The sequence below is a fragment of the Aquila chrysaetos genome, chromosome 15 (genome assembly GCF_900496995.4).
Source record: "Aquila chrysaetos chrysaetos chromosome 15, bAquChr1.4, whole genome shotgun sequence".
Classification (NCBI taxonomy): domain Eukaryota; kingdom Metazoa; phylum Chordata; class Aves; order Accipitriformes; family Accipitridae; genus Aquila; species Aquila chrysaetos.
The window spans coordinates 2,586,638-2,602,736 of record NC_044018.1 but is presented as its reverse complement, the minus strand read 5'-3'; the positions used below and the strand labels follow the sequence as shown (position 1 = coordinate 2,602,736).

The 16,099-nt window shown below is 38.0% G+C and overlaps 1 protein-coding gene across 6 annotated transcripts in view; it reads left to right on the top strand.

Annotated features, from left to right (window-relative positions):
• The window catches only part of KIF13B (kinesin family member 13B), a 129,654-nt gene that overhangs the window by 68,265 nt on the left and 45,290 nt on the right, over nt 1-16,099 (top strand). For all 6 annotated transcript variants that reach the window (XM_030037128.2, XM_030037126.2, XM_030037127.2 and 3 more), the window contains 12 exons: nt 321-431; nt 3,340-3,474; nt 5,478-5,608; nt 6,685-6,771; nt 7,761-7,951; nt 8,788-8,998; nt 10,137-10,299; nt 11,334-11,480; nt 11,992-12,141; nt 12,823-12,951; nt 14,556-14,726; nt 15,699-15,856. In XM_030037128.2, the coding sequence (XP_029892988.1) occupies nt 321-431; nt 3,340-3,474; nt 5,478-5,608; nt 6,685-6,771; nt 7,761-7,951; nt 8,788-8,998; nt 10,137-10,299; nt 11,334-11,480; nt 11,992-12,141; nt 12,823-12,951; nt 14,556-14,726; nt 15,699-15,856 (1,784 nt within the window). The remainder of the gene's footprint in view (nt 1-320; nt 432-3,339; nt 3,475-5,477; nt 5,609-6,684; nt 6,772-7,760; nt 7,952-8,787; nt 8,999-10,136; nt 10,300-11,333; nt 11,481-11,991; nt 12,142-12,822; nt 12,952-14,555; nt 14,727-15,698; nt 15,857-16,099) is intronic.

Here is a 16,099-nt window from a genome sequence, read left to right as displayed (position 1 = left end):
ACTTGTATCGGTATAGAAATGAGATTAGTTTGTGTTTGAATATCTTTGTGCAAATCTGCCAGTATCATGTAATTGTTTTGCATGGAAGTATATAAATTCCACTTTAGCATCTGTACTTGAAACTAATTAAACTAACTTTTTGATGGAGTCTGCATTTATATGCAATATGTATTTTAAAAACTCCTTTACTTACTGGTAAGTATGCCTTGGAAAACAAGTAAAGTTACGTTTCCTTTTTTCCTCACCTGTGTGACAGTGATGTGAAAAAAACAAAGCACAACAAAGAAGGTTTCCTGTTTTATTTGCTTTTGTTTCTGCAGGCTATGAAATCACCAGAATTAAAAGAACGATTGGAGGAATCAGAAAAGTTGATTCAGGAAATGACTGTCACCTGGGAAGAAAAATTAAGAAAAACTGAGGAGATAGCACAGGTTTGCCGCTTTCTTCCCTGCCCCCCCCCCCTTTTTTTTTTTAATGAAAAATAGGTTTGTTTCCTTTGTCTGTCAGTTCATAGAGATTGTCTGAATCTCTCCCCTCCCCACATTTATGGGTAAGTAGGTCAAGCTTACTGCCCTTTTGAAAAGCTTCACTTAATTCCTGTGATAGCTGGGTGCCTCCCAGATCACTATTCCAGTGACAATAATAAATTGTTACTGTATGCAAATGGAGAAGTTATTTTAAAAGAATAATAATCCATGGATGAGAGGATTACAGGGATTTTGTATTCTTCAGACAGTAAAATTGTTGTTTGTGATGAAAGATGGAGCATTGAGAGCATTAAATGCAAGGTTATGCACAGAGTGCCTCAATACACAAGGCAAAGGGCATTCAGAATATTAAAAAATAGAACTGTTCAGGATCCCTGTGTGTTTTAATACCTCTTATGCTGATATTTAGGGCCTCAGACCATAATTAAATATGATGGTTACGTTGAAAAATTGTGCAGGTCACCACGATTATTGCATGACACTTCCAATTCTTACCACACGCTTGCTGATGTATATATTTGCAGAAAGGAGCTTTTGAGGGGGAGGACTTTTGAAAGATAGGACATGATGAACAGCATGTAATAAATAAGGAGAAAACGGAGCCTCTGGTGCAAAGCCCTCTTGTAGATGATACAATCAGAATAGACTGTGTTGGCTGTAGTTTTAAAGATGCATTGTCAGAAATGCTGCTTGTGACTATGAGGGCTTCCTGGCTTTCAATGCAGATTCGTACCATGGATTTTCCTGCCTGTGTATAAGGGTGAATAATAATAATAGTAGCAGTAGTAGTAATAATAATATTTCTGCTCTCATCCTACACAATAGTTTCTAGGCATAGAAACCCTGAGCGAGCGATGAGGTTGAAGAACTGGAGTAATGGGCTCAACACTACAGACTAAATCTGCCTTGATGTTTGCATATCGCTGCTTTTTTTAGCTGCCTTCCTTTTTGTCTCTAAATTCTTACCATGTTATGATGTTTCAGAGCTGGAGTTTCATGAGCCTTGCAACTGTAGAAAAAATTTTTTTCAGAGGAGGGATAAGGACTAGTGTTTGTGCAGTATAAGGCTGTTTCAGGACCGCCTGGAAGCCAGTGGAAAGAACCTACTGCCATCTTCAGCAGGCTTATGGAGGCCCAAGGTTAAAGGCATTTATATCGTGGCTTGTCAAGTGATTTTATTTTTTGGCCAGTTTCCACCAACATCTGTCTGTCAAATTGTAGCAGGGTAGGCGGGTAGGATGGAGAGATAATTGTAAATCTTTGAGGAAAGGATGATTCCTCATAAAGAATGAGGGCCATCAAAGAGGCAGTTTGTAGAGATGGAGAGGCAGTAAGGGTTCAAAGCCTTAAAGACTATGTGAACAGGCAATTTTTCACATTTTCAGTGAGTATTTGACATATTTTTAATGTATTTTGAATGTTTAAGTTAATTAACATTAGGTCTTGAGCAAAAGTTAACAGAAACTGTCTCATTTTCTTTAAGTTAATCCTATGAGATCTAGACTGTGGGCCAAGTCTTCCTTTGGGCAACACATTCTTTATCACTGTAGATAATAAGGAATTATGTGAACTTCAGAGCCTGGCACTGATGATAGGAGGAGAGATCTTTGACATCACACTGCAGTTTTTCCTCTGTTCTTTGTTCTCTCTCTCTCTCTCACAACACACACAACTTTTCCTTACGAGAACATTATGTTGGTTTTGTAAGTGTGTGGGGAGACAGGGTAGCGAAAATCAAGAGCGAGTTGTGCTTGCTATTCTTTGCAGTTTTAATCTTGATTAGAGCTGGTACAACTCCAATGCTGAACAGAGAATTATACTGAATAGTATGACATACTAGGTTTTTAAATACAAAGCAAACTGGTAGGTAAAGGTCAGAACCTTAATAAACGTTCCAGCATTATTCCTACATAATCTCTGCTATTTTTTTTTCTTTTTTTTTTTAAGTTTCAACATCACAGGGAAAGTGCTGTAGATCTCTTGTATTTTTTTTACTTGTTTTACCCTCTCCTGTTTCTGCTTCCCCTTAGTAATTCTGTGAGAGGCCTCCTATGTTCATTTTTAAAATTTTGTTTGCTGTTGTGGATAGTGAGTCTCATTTCAGTTTCTGTATGATCCTGGGAACAATCCTCAACATTTCTATCTCAGGGTTTTTTTGGTAGAAGAATCCCTTTCTGTTCTTAAGTCAGAAATGTTTAGTGTTCCTCTTTCACTGCTCTAGCCTTCACCCAAACACTTCCCTTTGAAAGACATACATTTTTGCACAGTAATCCTTTGTTGTTGAATTCTATGAAGTCTATTGACAAGAACAAAACACCATCCAAAATGCTACTATTCTTGTTCAGCAGGAAGTGTTATTTGCATTACTTAAATAGCAGGTTGCCAGTTTTTTGTCATTTTGATTGCTCTGGAATAAAAGATAGACATGGAGCTTGACTTGGCAGGGATTTAACTTAACTTGTTGCTTTTTAGCTCAAAAGAGAAAATAAAGGGCTCTAGAGATGTCTTTGTAGTAGCATTTTGCTGTTCCAGTGAGGTCATGGAGAAGCTCCTACAGTACTGCAGTGTGCTGCTCTCAGCTGTTTTCATTTTTCACTAGGAAGATGCAACTCTGTGAGACCACAGCACGTAGCCCTCTGAGACCAGAGGTGGAAGGACAAGAGAAATTACAGATATCCTGATCGAAGCTTGATATAACTAAGGCTTTTGTGTCTAATCTATTGTGGAAGAAAGAGTTATCTTTTTCAGAAGTAGAAGTCCATCATTTTGTCTTGTGGCTTTGGCAGATAGGAATGCATTTCCGAAGGACTGTACGTCAATCAGCTTAATTTTGATGGCTACCCTCTTGCAGGAGCGTCAGAAACAGTTGGAAAGCCTTGGCATATCTCTTCAGTCTTCCGGAATAAAAGTTGGGGATAATAAGTGCTTCCTGGTTAATTTGAATGCAGATCCAGCTCTTAACGAACTTCTGGTGTACTATTTAAAGGTAAAAATAAATACTGAGATATAGATATATAATTTTTTTTTTTAAATAGAAGTGGGCCTCTAATGCTATTGGCAGAGGTGTACTTAGAGAATTTTATAAAAACTGCATATCTAAAGCATTCTCTGACATTCACTGCTTCATTAAAAATAATATGAGTACAACCTTTTTATTTAGAATGTAATTCTTCATAGCTGAGGAAGGTTTGGGGATTTAATGTTTTGGGGTTTTTTTGAAGGAAATTTAGAGGTGTTCTCTTTGCAAAACTGTCTCCTGGTTTTGGTTTGGTTGGGATTTTTTTGGTCTGTTTTTTTTTTTTTTTTTTTTTTTTATGCCAGCTTTCACAAGGTTTTAACCAGAAAATTGTTTTATATAAAGATTGGGCACATCAGTCATCAGGTTACTTCTACGTGTGTAGTCCAAATTCTGCCTACTGTCTTCAGTTTATAAAATGCATTTTTATTCCTCTTCATGCAACTTGCCAGGAGTGAAAATCAAGTTCTGTTCTGCCTTAGCACTTGTGTTGATGTGCAGTCCCTGTTACTGATGTTAAACATAAAACACGTGACATGACTTTTGGACTCTGCGCTGAAACATTTGGGCAGTTTATTCTAGTTTAACAAACTGTAGAATTGATCTGGAGTCAGAAGGAGAAATGAGGTACAACCATTTTTAAGTCACATTTTAGAGTCCAAGTTCTAAAAATTTAGCAGTGTAAGAACGTTGGCACTTTGAACTTCACATTAAACCATTCTCTTCCCTTTGAAGTGGTCTATAATAACTCTTAAAACAGCCACAAAATTAGCAATTGGGCTGAAAGATGGTTTTGGTTTAGTCGGTCTTAGGAAATATGTGATCCTCTTTTGTATTAGTCATCGTTGCTCTGTGATATCTCAATGAAAGCAAGGGAAAGAACTTTTTCAATGTTGTACCTGCTAAAAATCATTAAAAAGGACAAAAGAGCTGAGTTCAGGTTTCAGGAGAAGGATTGAATCCTTTCCAGATGCCCTGCATGTAGGTGCCCAGAGCGTGACTCAAGCTGCTAAATCAGCCTCGACACTGACAGCTGTTGAAGCAGGGCCAACTTCTGTGGTATTCATTGTGAACAAGACAGGAGTACAGTGAAGCCAAAGCCTGCTCAGAAAACAAGCCTTGGCCCATCAGTACCAGGAGAAAAGTCTCAGGTGGTACTGCGCTATTTTCCTTTTCTAGAGAAAACACCTTTGCTTGAGGTAGGTTTTGTGTGTTTCAGTTAGTCTTTCATTACTATTTTTTTTAATAACACAAATTTGTTTTGTTTGTTGAGAATTTTGGTGTAGAAATCCCTGTGCTTTGAAATTCTTCTGATAAAATGACATACAGCTGTTTTGCCTAAAATCCTGAGATTAAACTCTTGCTTCTTAGAGTAAATATCTTGCCCACATTCTCTTTAGTGCTGAGCTGCATATGTACTAGATCTTAAAAGTACTGAAGAACAACTTGATCTGACTTATCTAAACTATTGTATCTGTTCCTCAAAAATTGGAGATGCACAAAAAAGAAATTGATGAATTGGGGCATGTGTGGAGCAATTCTTCATCTGCCAAATCCCTCATGCCTTGAGTACTTCAGGAATTCCTTAAACTGTTGGATGATTTAGATGGAACCTACGTAATAGCCAGGGATCTAACCACTGTGAACCTGTCTTAATTCCTCTTTGAACTCCTTTATACTTTTGGCTTCTACAACATCCTGAGGCACTGAATTCCACAAATTATAGAAACCTCTTCATCTTTGGATTTAACTGTTGCCTATAAACTTTCCTGAGTGCTCCCTACTTGTTACTGTAAGACAAAGCGAGGATTTGCTTGCAATGTTTCATTCTCCTTTTTCCCTCTAAGGGAAGTATTGAACAGCTTTCAAATTTTGGAACTAGATGACAAGATACATCCAGAAGGAGAATGGATGAGTTAGAACTAGTGAACTTTTGCAGTCCATTGCTAATATCTGAATTAATTTTCCCCCAGGATCACACGTTAATAGGCTCAGACAACTCTCAAGATATCCAGCTGTGTGGAATGGGAATTCTGCCTGAACACTGCATTATAGACATCACCCCAGAAGGACAGGTTATGTTAACACCTCAGAAAAATACTAGGTAAAGGAATAAACTACAGCTCTATTTGTATAATAATTGTAGTTTTATCTAGTATTTTATGATTAGTGGTGCAAAAAGATAATTAAAAAATAAACTTTTCTGTGTGTTCTAAAGTAAGAAAATTCTACTTGTATCCTGCTTTCACATTTTGTTTTAATTGTCATCTACCCCTCTGTCAACTGGTATCTTTCATTCTAATGAGATTTCTCTCAGTGATAGTGTTTGTAGTCTAAGTTTTCAAAGAGAGGATGAGTAAATTGCATATGCTTTCAGCAAGTAGATATTCACTGATTTGCAGCTGTGTAGATGTAACTATCAAAATTTGAATTAATTTTCTAGGAAATCTGTTGATATGCAAAGAGCTGCTGAAGCATTTGTTGCTTTATTTGATTAAGTAGCAGTACTTGAAAAGCAGATGGTATATTCAAATTGATCACAAAATGACATGCATCATCAGCATCTCCAATAATTTATTGTTAGATATACAAAATTCAACAATTTCACATTTACCCTGTGGTAAAAAAACTACAAAAGTTCATCCTGCTTTGAGCAGGAGATTGGACTGGATGACATCCTGAGATTCCCTTTAAATTTGAGTTATCCTATCATCCTGTTTTCAGACTTAATCTGACTCTGAAATAAAAGTAGTTTCTGATTATTCTAATTAGTTTATTGTCTTTAAGCTATTTATATAGCAAAGGTCTCTGATGTCTTATCCAAATGTTTCTATTTTGTGTCTGTCTGTCAAAGTAGTGTGAAAAGTGTCTATTTCCCATGGCATGTTTTTTTCAGGCCCCTCATTTTTAAGCTGTAATTATGCACCCCAGACATAGCTGTCATAAAATCTATCCAAAAGTCCTGAACTCCGTAAGCTTAAGCAATCAAAAGAAGCTGAGTTTGAGGAGTTTATGAAACAGCAGAGGGGAGGTCAATGAAGTTTCTGGGGATATTTCACCTATTTGCAATCCATAAACCTGTTCTTCTACCATAACTAGTTATAATCAAGAAAGTAGTACTGGGGAAAAAATTTAAGCCTTATATAGATGCATTTACTTCAGATTTTTGCCTTTTCACAGGACATTCGTAAATGGTTCTGCTGTCATGTGTCCTATCCAGCTACATCATGGAGACAGAATACTGTGGGGAAACAACCACTTCTTCAGGTAAAAAAGATATTAAAGACATCGTAAGTTTGCGCCAACTTTGTTTTATCTTAAGGTATACGGAAAGATGTCAGTGGACCCTTCAAGCTGCAGGAGGAGGTGATTTCTTTTTCATCGGGATTATAAAGGCAATGCTGACTATTCTTGAATGCTAAATGTTATAGCAACTGTGCATGATTTTAATTTCAGAGCACTAGGTTGATTTAACTTGTATTTTCAAGGGACTGTAACCTTGCTGATGAGGACCTTGCTGTAGTTATCAGTACTATTATCTCACTGAAGAGATTTAATTTTTGAGCTGGTAACTTTAATGTGGTTTGGTACCACATTAATACTCAGTACTTTCTCTTCCACGGTGAAAATACTACACCCAAGCTTTGACTTGGATAGGTTGCCTTTTGGATTTTGCAGATGTTAGATTTTTGACCTATGTTATACAGTGATCTGGGTCTTACAAGGTCACTGTGTTCTCTGTTCCCTGGAGTTCCAGCTCAAGCCATACCTACGACCTCCTTATATCAGACAGGATCAGTGGTAGAAGTTTTCTGTGAACTGCTGTATTCTTGAAACCCTCTGTGGCTGGTCTGAAATACCTTAAAGATCAGTGGATTTAAATGATAATCTAAAACCGAATTGTTTTCTTTTACGCTTGAAAGAATTTTCATTAAAAGTGGGATATAATTTCATTAGTGCCTCTAAATTATTTGGATATGGTACAACTGAAAAAAATCATGGTTATCTTAACTATGTGATTAGTAATATCAGGTACTCTCTATTCTTAGAGTGTTGAATGGATTAGTTAGTTTGCCTTGAACTCCTCTGTCTACCCTGAGGAAAACTACACTCATAGGAGATCAACAAATTTTGAAAGGGAAAAAAAATCTACTGATTTGGATAATCTACTTAATTTTAAGAATCTTTGAAAGCAGCCCTGTGTTTCAGAGTTGAGCAATTAATAGTTCTTTAAAAATTTTTCCTCTTATTTGAAGGCTGAATTTGCCAAAGAAGAAGAAGAAGGCAGATCATGAGGATGAAGAGCGAGACAACTCTATGAAGTGCAGTAATAGTGTTGAGCAACTGGACGTAGATGGTGACAATTCCAGTGAAGTGTCTAGTGAGATTAACTTCAGCTATGAATATGCCCAGATGGAAGTCACTATGAAGGCACTTGGTAGTAATGGTAAGAAGCGACAGAAATTATTGGACATATGTACAGAATATGAAGTTACATCTTCAGGGACTCTTAACCACAGACTTTTTCCCTTATAACTTCCTGCTGGAGAATTTTTCTTGTGAATGAATCATTATAGCCATTTTTGTGCTTGAGGGGGAAAAAACCATCGCAGACACTTTTGTTTGGCAGTTCTTGTTGAGGGAAAAGCCAAAACTGGAATATTGGTGGAACTGTGGCCTCTAATCAAAGTGTTTTCACTTTGTTGTTTATTTTTCTTGTGTTGTGTCTCACTCAGGCATTAACTGTAGTCATTTCTGTCTCTGTAAATCATGTTCTTTAGTTTTTGTGGTCTTATGTAGCTGTCTCAGAATGGCATTATTTTGGGAAACAGGAGGAAGTTTTTTTTCACCTTGGTCTTTCCCTTTTCTCAATTCTCTTAAGTCATCTGTCCAATCTGTTCTATAGATGTTTATTTTGCTCCACAGTTAAGCAGCATTTTTTTAATATGCATTACAACAAAAATGTAATCTCTTCCTCCTTTTACATGATAACTATGTTTACTGTCTAGGATGTTCCTCACCATGGATTTCAGTGGCTACTGCAGGCCCTAACATGGATAACTGCAGATACAGAATGGGGAAGGGAAGTACCAAATCATAGTAATTTGTGCCTTGCCCAAGGTCATACAGCATATCTGTAGCAGAATGTGGGAAAGATCTCATATTTCCAAGTTCCCTGTCTCTGCCCCATATTCATTACATGACTGTTTCCATTTAATTTTATGGTTACTGGGTATTTGAACCCCAGAAGTACTAGCTTCTTTCTTTTCAACATGTGTTTAGATCCAATGCAGTCAATCTTGCAAAGCCTGGAGCAGCAACATGAAGAGGAGAAGAGATCTGCACTTGAACGACAGAGACTGATGTATGAACATGAACTGGAGCAATTACGAAGGCGATTGTCGCCAGAGAAGCAGCATTTCCGCAGCATGGACAGGTTCTCCTTTCATTCTCCCAGCGCTCAGCAGCGCTTACGGCAGTGGGCGGAGGAGAGGTGGGTAATCAAATCTGACCATCAGGAGTGTTCATTTAAAGTTCTTCAGTGCTAGTGAATTTTGCAAGATTTTAATTGCATTGCACACCTCTGCCAAATTTCTGAGAGGACTCCTGTGGGGGGGTAGGGAGGATGTGGCAAAAGTATTAGTCTGAGAACACTCAGACCTATAATGCTAGAAAAGATGAGAAAGAGTGAGTGCCTGCTTTGTCGTTAAGGAGAAACTCTATCCTGATTGGCAACAAATTTGACTAAAGATGAGGTGAGTGGAAGAAATCTTGGGACTCCTATATGAGTTTGTTCTTCTATGGATCATGACTCAGCTGCTGGAAGTTAGTTTTTCCTCTTGACTCACATCCATCTGTCTGACCTGGGCAGGTCCTGGCAACCAGAAGAGTGCAGAAAGAAAAGGGAGTAAGAGGATGATACAAAGAATTTTGATCCAGAGCATTGCAAAAACTGTTTAATAACCACAGAGGGGCCACCATCCTCTTTGCCTCAGGCAATTGCACTGAGGTTGTTTACTTCAGCCTCTGCATGATCTTTTCCAGGATTACTTTCAAAAAGAGCAGCTGCAGGAGGAAGATGAAACTTACCCTAAAACAATGAGTATGGTAAAGACATTGTAATGAGAAAATACAAATCTAATTTATATGTCTAGAGAAGCAACTTTTGAAATAGAAAATATTTGAGACAGTTGAACAAGGTGTTAGCTGTGTGTCTGGAATATTTTGTGGTACCAGATTCCTGTGCTGCACAGTTGGTGCTCTCTCACACTTGCCAGGAAGGCCAGTGAGCAAGTGGGTCATGGTGTCTGAATAAACCTTTCTCTGTAAGATGGAACATCCACATGTGTGGTGGGGAAACTCTGGAATAAGCCACACAAGAGCTGACTTTTCAGCAGATGCACGGAGAAGTCTCCAAAGCCAGCAGTATGCTAATGTTCATACTGCTAAATTCGTACAGATAATATTTTTTTTTTCCTCCAGAAGAAAAACAATTTAATTGACCTGGTTTTTTGTTAAAAAGCTGAACGTTAAGACTCGTTCCTGTCAAGTGATCATTTGTTTTGCACTCAGTTTCAGTACTTAAGTGCCATGATTTTTTCTGTCTCCTCCTCCAAATGCCCTTCTTTTAGAGAAGAGATGTTGACCCACAGCCTGAGAAAGCTGCGAGAGCAGATTGTTAAAGCCAATTTGTATGTGAGAGAAGCCAATTTTATTGGAGAGGAGTTGGACAAGAGGACAGAGTATAAAGTTACCCTCCAGATCCCAGCTTCAAGCCTTAATGCTAACAGTAAGGTAAGGTAGCCCTAATGGAACTAAATTGTTGTTCAGTAAGTTTGCCCCTCAGCATTCATATTTGTTGTATTCTGACTTTAATGGTCTAGATAGTTTCCCAATCTATTCATGTGCATTAAATATGGCTCTGTTAGTGCATGCTACATCCTTATCTTATGTCATTACCATGAAAATCTTATAATGTGCTAGCTTACTGATAAATGTTTTGGTACAAGACCTTTCCACTGGTGTTGAAGTTCACACTTGCTTCTGTTGCAGAGTGAGAAAACCTGTGCAGGTTAGGTAAAATCTATTTCAAGTATTCATCATCACCTTGTGGACATTTGGCTTTACACCATCCTAGTGAGCTGAGAAAATGCTGTCATCCTCATTGTGCAGGGAGGAACTGGAGCAGAGAGTATTTGAATTATTTGTTCCAGGCATCTTAGAAATTTTGGAAGGAGGGAACTGAACCCAGACTTCATGTCTCAAGCTGGCTACCTAAGCTGGTGTTGTTTCTGTTCTTGAGGTCAACTCAATATTTTGGTGATACTCAGGCCGTCATTAGTATAGTAGCTGTATTTTATTCCAAGATCAGAATTTTTATCAATTGCTTTAGAAGTTTTTCACATCTGCTTGGTTTTCTTGCAGCCTTCTGGCACATCTAGAAACTGGGTGGTAAAGAGGGTTAAGTGTCTGCACTAGTTGAAAGTTGCAGACAGTAGGAACCTTAGCTGGAACTCCAGGCCTGCTGTAATTTGAGGATATTTGTGAAATGCTTAAATGTTTCTATTTCTGATGTTTATGTAAGGTGAAAATCCACAGAAACTAGTGCCTGTAGCTGTGATTAGGCTTCGCAGTTAAACTGAACACAAATATACTGTGACAGCCGAATTCAGGGTCTGTCATGCTTGAATTGGGTTGCTCAAGCTAGAATAAAAAGAACAAAATCCAGACTTTTCCCAAAGATGTTCTCAGTTTTGTATTGGTTTTAAACTATTTTTTCATTGTTGTGCCACGAATTCCTTATTGATATCTCTTTAATTGTTTCACAGAGAGGTGCAATTCTCAGCGAGCCTGCTATTCAGGTGAGAAGGAAAGGGAAAGGCAAACAGATTTGGTCACTGGAAAAGCTGGAGAATCGATTGGTAGATATGAGGGATCTTTACCAAGAGTGGAAAGACTGTGAGGAAGACAACCCAGTAAGTAAACATTACTCCAGTATTGTGCTGATAGAATTACATCCCTCTTAATTTTTTTTGTTTAAGTAGATGTGAGAAAATCGGGGGGGGGGGGGGGGGGGGGGGGGGGAATAGGGGGGATATGCAAAGAGATAAGTTTTCCTGAACCTTTGCTTCTCCTAGTACTGAAGCGGATCTTCAGCATTTCATTAACCCTTGTCTTGTCACTTTGATGCTTGTTTGCATGCATAGTTTGGTGACCAAATCGAGCATAAAATAAGAAGCAGTAAGTAAACACAACAGGAGTTGACGTTTAGGCTGACTTCTCTGAATCTGACAACATTAAAGAGAACTTGCTGAGGACAGACCTTATGCTCGGTCCAAAGTAAAATTCAAGCTTCCATTCTTCTTGTGATCTAATCTAGCTTCCTGCTTGAGTCCATTTTTCTTTCATTAGGCTGGTTGTGCAACACTTGGAAAACTGTTTCATGAAAAGTTTGTTTTTCTTACATTATTCTGAATTTGATTGAAGGTGATGAGAGCTTACTTCAGGCGAGCTGATCCATTCTATGATGAGCAGGAAAACCACAGCCTTATTGGAGTAGCCAATGTTTTTCTTGAGTGCCTCTTCTATGATGTGAAGCTACAATATGCTGTGCCAATCATCAATCAGAAGGGAGAGGTTTGTCATTCTTCTATAATCTGTCCTTACTCAACTGTTTAATTACAGCCCATGGATCTTATTACCAGTATATAGTAGATATTTTCCAGTTTCATGTGCACAAGCTTTTTGCTAACAATTTGGAATTATGCAAATCCCATAATAACCTTACTAGAGTTGTTTAGACAGCTCTGAATTCTAGCATAGTGATTGTGAAAGGAGAAAGATTTGTGAGCACCTTTCTGAACAAAGCAGCCCAAAATAAATACTTCATAGAACAAGTATGAGCTATAGCTCCACTGCCTTTCACTGACTACCGTCAAGAATAGGCTCTTAAATATATACTGTAAGAACAACTTCAAAGGCAGCTAGAGCATACCAGGCAACATTCTCTGTGCTCTGCGTCACATGTGCACTTTGCGGACTCTAGAGACTGGTGTGAAGGTGAGTGAGATTGCAGTATGGTGTTCTCAAAGTCACTCTAGTGGCTGATTTCTTTATGGTTTTGCAACAAAGGCTTTTTGATTCTTGCTGCAAAGCATTCTTCACCTGGCGCAACAAATGCACAGTGCAAAACAATAGAAAGGAATAAAATGTTGTCTGCTTACAGACTGGAAACAGCAGTAGTTGTAGTTACCTGAAAAGGGATGAACCTGTCACTGTTTTCTGGCACACAAGTAATTCTTACTCCTTTCTTTTCAGGTATCAGGTCGTCTCCATGTTGAAGTTGTTCGAGTGAGTGGAGAAATAGATGATAGGTTGGTTGGAGGCGAGGATAGTCCAGACTGTTCAAATGAAAATGACACTCAGGAGAGAAAACTTGTCTGCCAGGTGAGTTCCAGATATATCCCAGCCTCTGAGAGCAACCTTCTCCCTTTGCATCCCAAGTCTTAAAGAAGTCCCTTGTGCATTGGCCTCTGTATGTTCGATGTCTCTTTGTAACCTCATGCACCATGTTTGCTTCCAGTATGCAGCTATACAGGCAGAGTCCTGTCTTTAAACTCAATGATTGACTATATGAAACTGTATTGAAGTTTCAGGATCCACCCCCCTCTCCCCCCCCCCCCCCCCAAAAAAAAAAGAGTAAATAACTTAGCAGTACCTAATCATTCAGTCGTATGTACAGAGTTTAGTACTTTTGCTGTATTTGTTTTATGGCCTTATGTAATGTCGTGGTGCCCAGCGTTTATCCTGAAGCGCTGCTGCGTGGTCTTTTCTCATGATATTTTGTTTCTGGAGTGGCCGAAATAACACACAAGAACTAGATGGGTTTTGTTCCTTTCAATCTCCCTGATTTTATTTTAAGTCTGCAAGGTACTCATTAAACTATATTTATATGCATACAGTCTTACCCCAGAAAGTTTATTGTAGTCTTGAAAGACATGGAAGATCTGTGCACTAGGATTGGAGCTACAATATCTAATTCAAAAAGAGTCACAGAATCTGGTAAACTCCCATTGTTCTGTGAATCATTCTCGCTCAATATTTTTCTCTTTAAATATTCAATATTTTGTGAAATATATACAGGTGTGTTAATTGTTATTGTTAATAATAAAAAAAAAAGTTAGCAGGAAGTATTTACTAGCAGTTTTGTGTTGTAGTAAAACACAAGATAGGCCAAGCTACAGATAAGAAGAGAGGGAGGCAAAAAGCACTAGAGGGAGCGGTCCCCAATTTTGCTGGCTTCTGGATGATATGAACAATTTGGGGGCAGTTGTACTCTTTTCCACTTTTTATCTGTCCTGTAGAGTTCCATGTGCTTGCAAGCAGTATGGGGCATTGCATCAGGAAACATATTCTCCAGAGGATCTTGAGTGCTGCCTTGCTATAGAAGTCTAACTAATTTGATCTTAATTTGACAAATCGAGAGTAGAAGTTTATTAAATAGTATGGTTAATATGATGGCTTTGTTTAGTTCAGAAGGTTATTCAAAACATTTTGTTTCAATTTGGCCTTGATTTTGAAAAAGCGGGGACAGGCCACTTTTGTATTTTGGGGGTTATTTTTGTATTGTTTCTAGCATCACAGGATAAGGACAAGTAGTATCTTAAGGATTTTGCAGAATAAAGGAGCCAGTTTTGGTAGAAGTATGAGATTTTTATTGTATTCCTCTTTAATTACAATGTTTTTTGTGCATCTCACCATTAAAAATGAAGAAAATGTTTTGGTGTGTTTGTAAAATTAATACATTTAGCTTTCACTCCCAAGAAATATGTGCCCGGTGACATCTAGTGGCGACATTCAGCTGATGCACTCAAAATATTGTCTCCAATGTATATCAATGCAGAAATTCATATTTTGTAAAGTTCTTTATTTTGCTGCCTTTTTTTTTTTTTTTAATCCTTTGCAGTGGAACAGAACAACATTGTTCTAACAGGAGATATTTTTAGTTCTATGAATAAGTGCTTTTCCTTTGTTTCTCATCTCTTTTCTAGATTAAAATACTCCAGGCTACAGGTTTGCCACAGCACCTCTCCAACTTTGTGTTCTGCAAATATACATTCTGGGATCAACTGGAGCCAGTTAATGTTGCACCTGAGGTGGATCCTTCCGTATCTTCCATCAGCAAGGAGCCACGGTGCATGGTTGTCTTCGATCACTGCAATGTAAATTTTTTTCTATTTTATTAATGAAACTGGAGGCAGAAAAAGCAGGCCTATGCTTGCACAACAGTTGCCTTTTTGCTCTCATTATTGTACTTTGTGAGGCTCATACCCTAATTCCATTTTTTAAAAGAACTTGAAACGTCTTCAGAGTCCATATAAGTTTGATTATACTATACTGTTCACTTGTACAAAAATCACAGAAGGTGAAGAAGTGGATTAATAAAGGAAAGCAATCTGTTCAGCAGAGAAACTTATGTTGGAGTTTACCCACAGTAAAAATGCTGCTGAGTGTGAATGGAAGAGTGATATTCGTCTGAGTACATTTGATGTCCATAGCTGAGCTGATCTCTCTACACTCTGATGTAGTGGAGAGAAATGTCCCACTCCTGGGACGTGATGCCTGTTATCCTAATGTAGATGTTGAAGTTAGGTCGTATATCTTAGAACAGACTATTTCTTCCTATTGACTTTCAAACAACTGTCTGAGTGGAGGCATCTTTAATAGAGATATCTAAAATCAGCTTAGATGAATGCCAGCCAATCACCTGAGTTCTCATCTTGTTCTTTCTATCATTTGTCATTACACTGAACAATTTATTCCACTTACCATTGTAACTTTACCATTTGTAAAATAGATATAATACCTTCTGTTGAGTTTTGATTTTCTGATTCTGAACATTAGAACATATGATACTGTTTTTTCTTTTTTTTTTTGAACCATCGGCTCAGGACTTGGAACAGCATGTGGTAATTTTTCAGCTCTTTATAGACTTTAATCTTCAGCAAATCATGTATCTTTGCCTTGCCTCCTGATTTTACAAACAGAGGTGACAGTTCTTCCTTTCCTCTATATTGTGTCTTGGAGACCATGGTGACTTTACTACATGCTTATATGAAAGTCAAGACAGTAAATCTCCAAGCCTAAGTCATCATGTAGTCACAGTAATCAACCAACTTGTTGCCCACATACAGGAAGTTTCTGTAAATATTTCTGAAGACTTCATGGAACATCTTTATGATGGTGCTTTGGCAATTGAAGTATATGGGCACAAGCAGAGTGGTGACCGTAAGAATCCAGCCTTGTGGGATTTGGGAATAATTCAAGCCAAAACACGCAGCCTTCGTGACAGGTAAATATGGAAAATAGGTCCTTGGTTTAGAATTTTGGAAAATCACTGCCTGAAATTTTGAACCGAAGACAACTGAACAAGTGTTTGAGACTCTATCTCTGAGACTATATAACACCATGTGATGTGTCAGTAGGCTTTAAAAAAGTGAAAGAGGAGAAATGCCCATCTCTGTTTCAAATTAAAAGTGGTAAAACTTGAAAAATTTTGAAGTCCTTTGTTTAGGCAAGCTCAAGTGCATAAGTA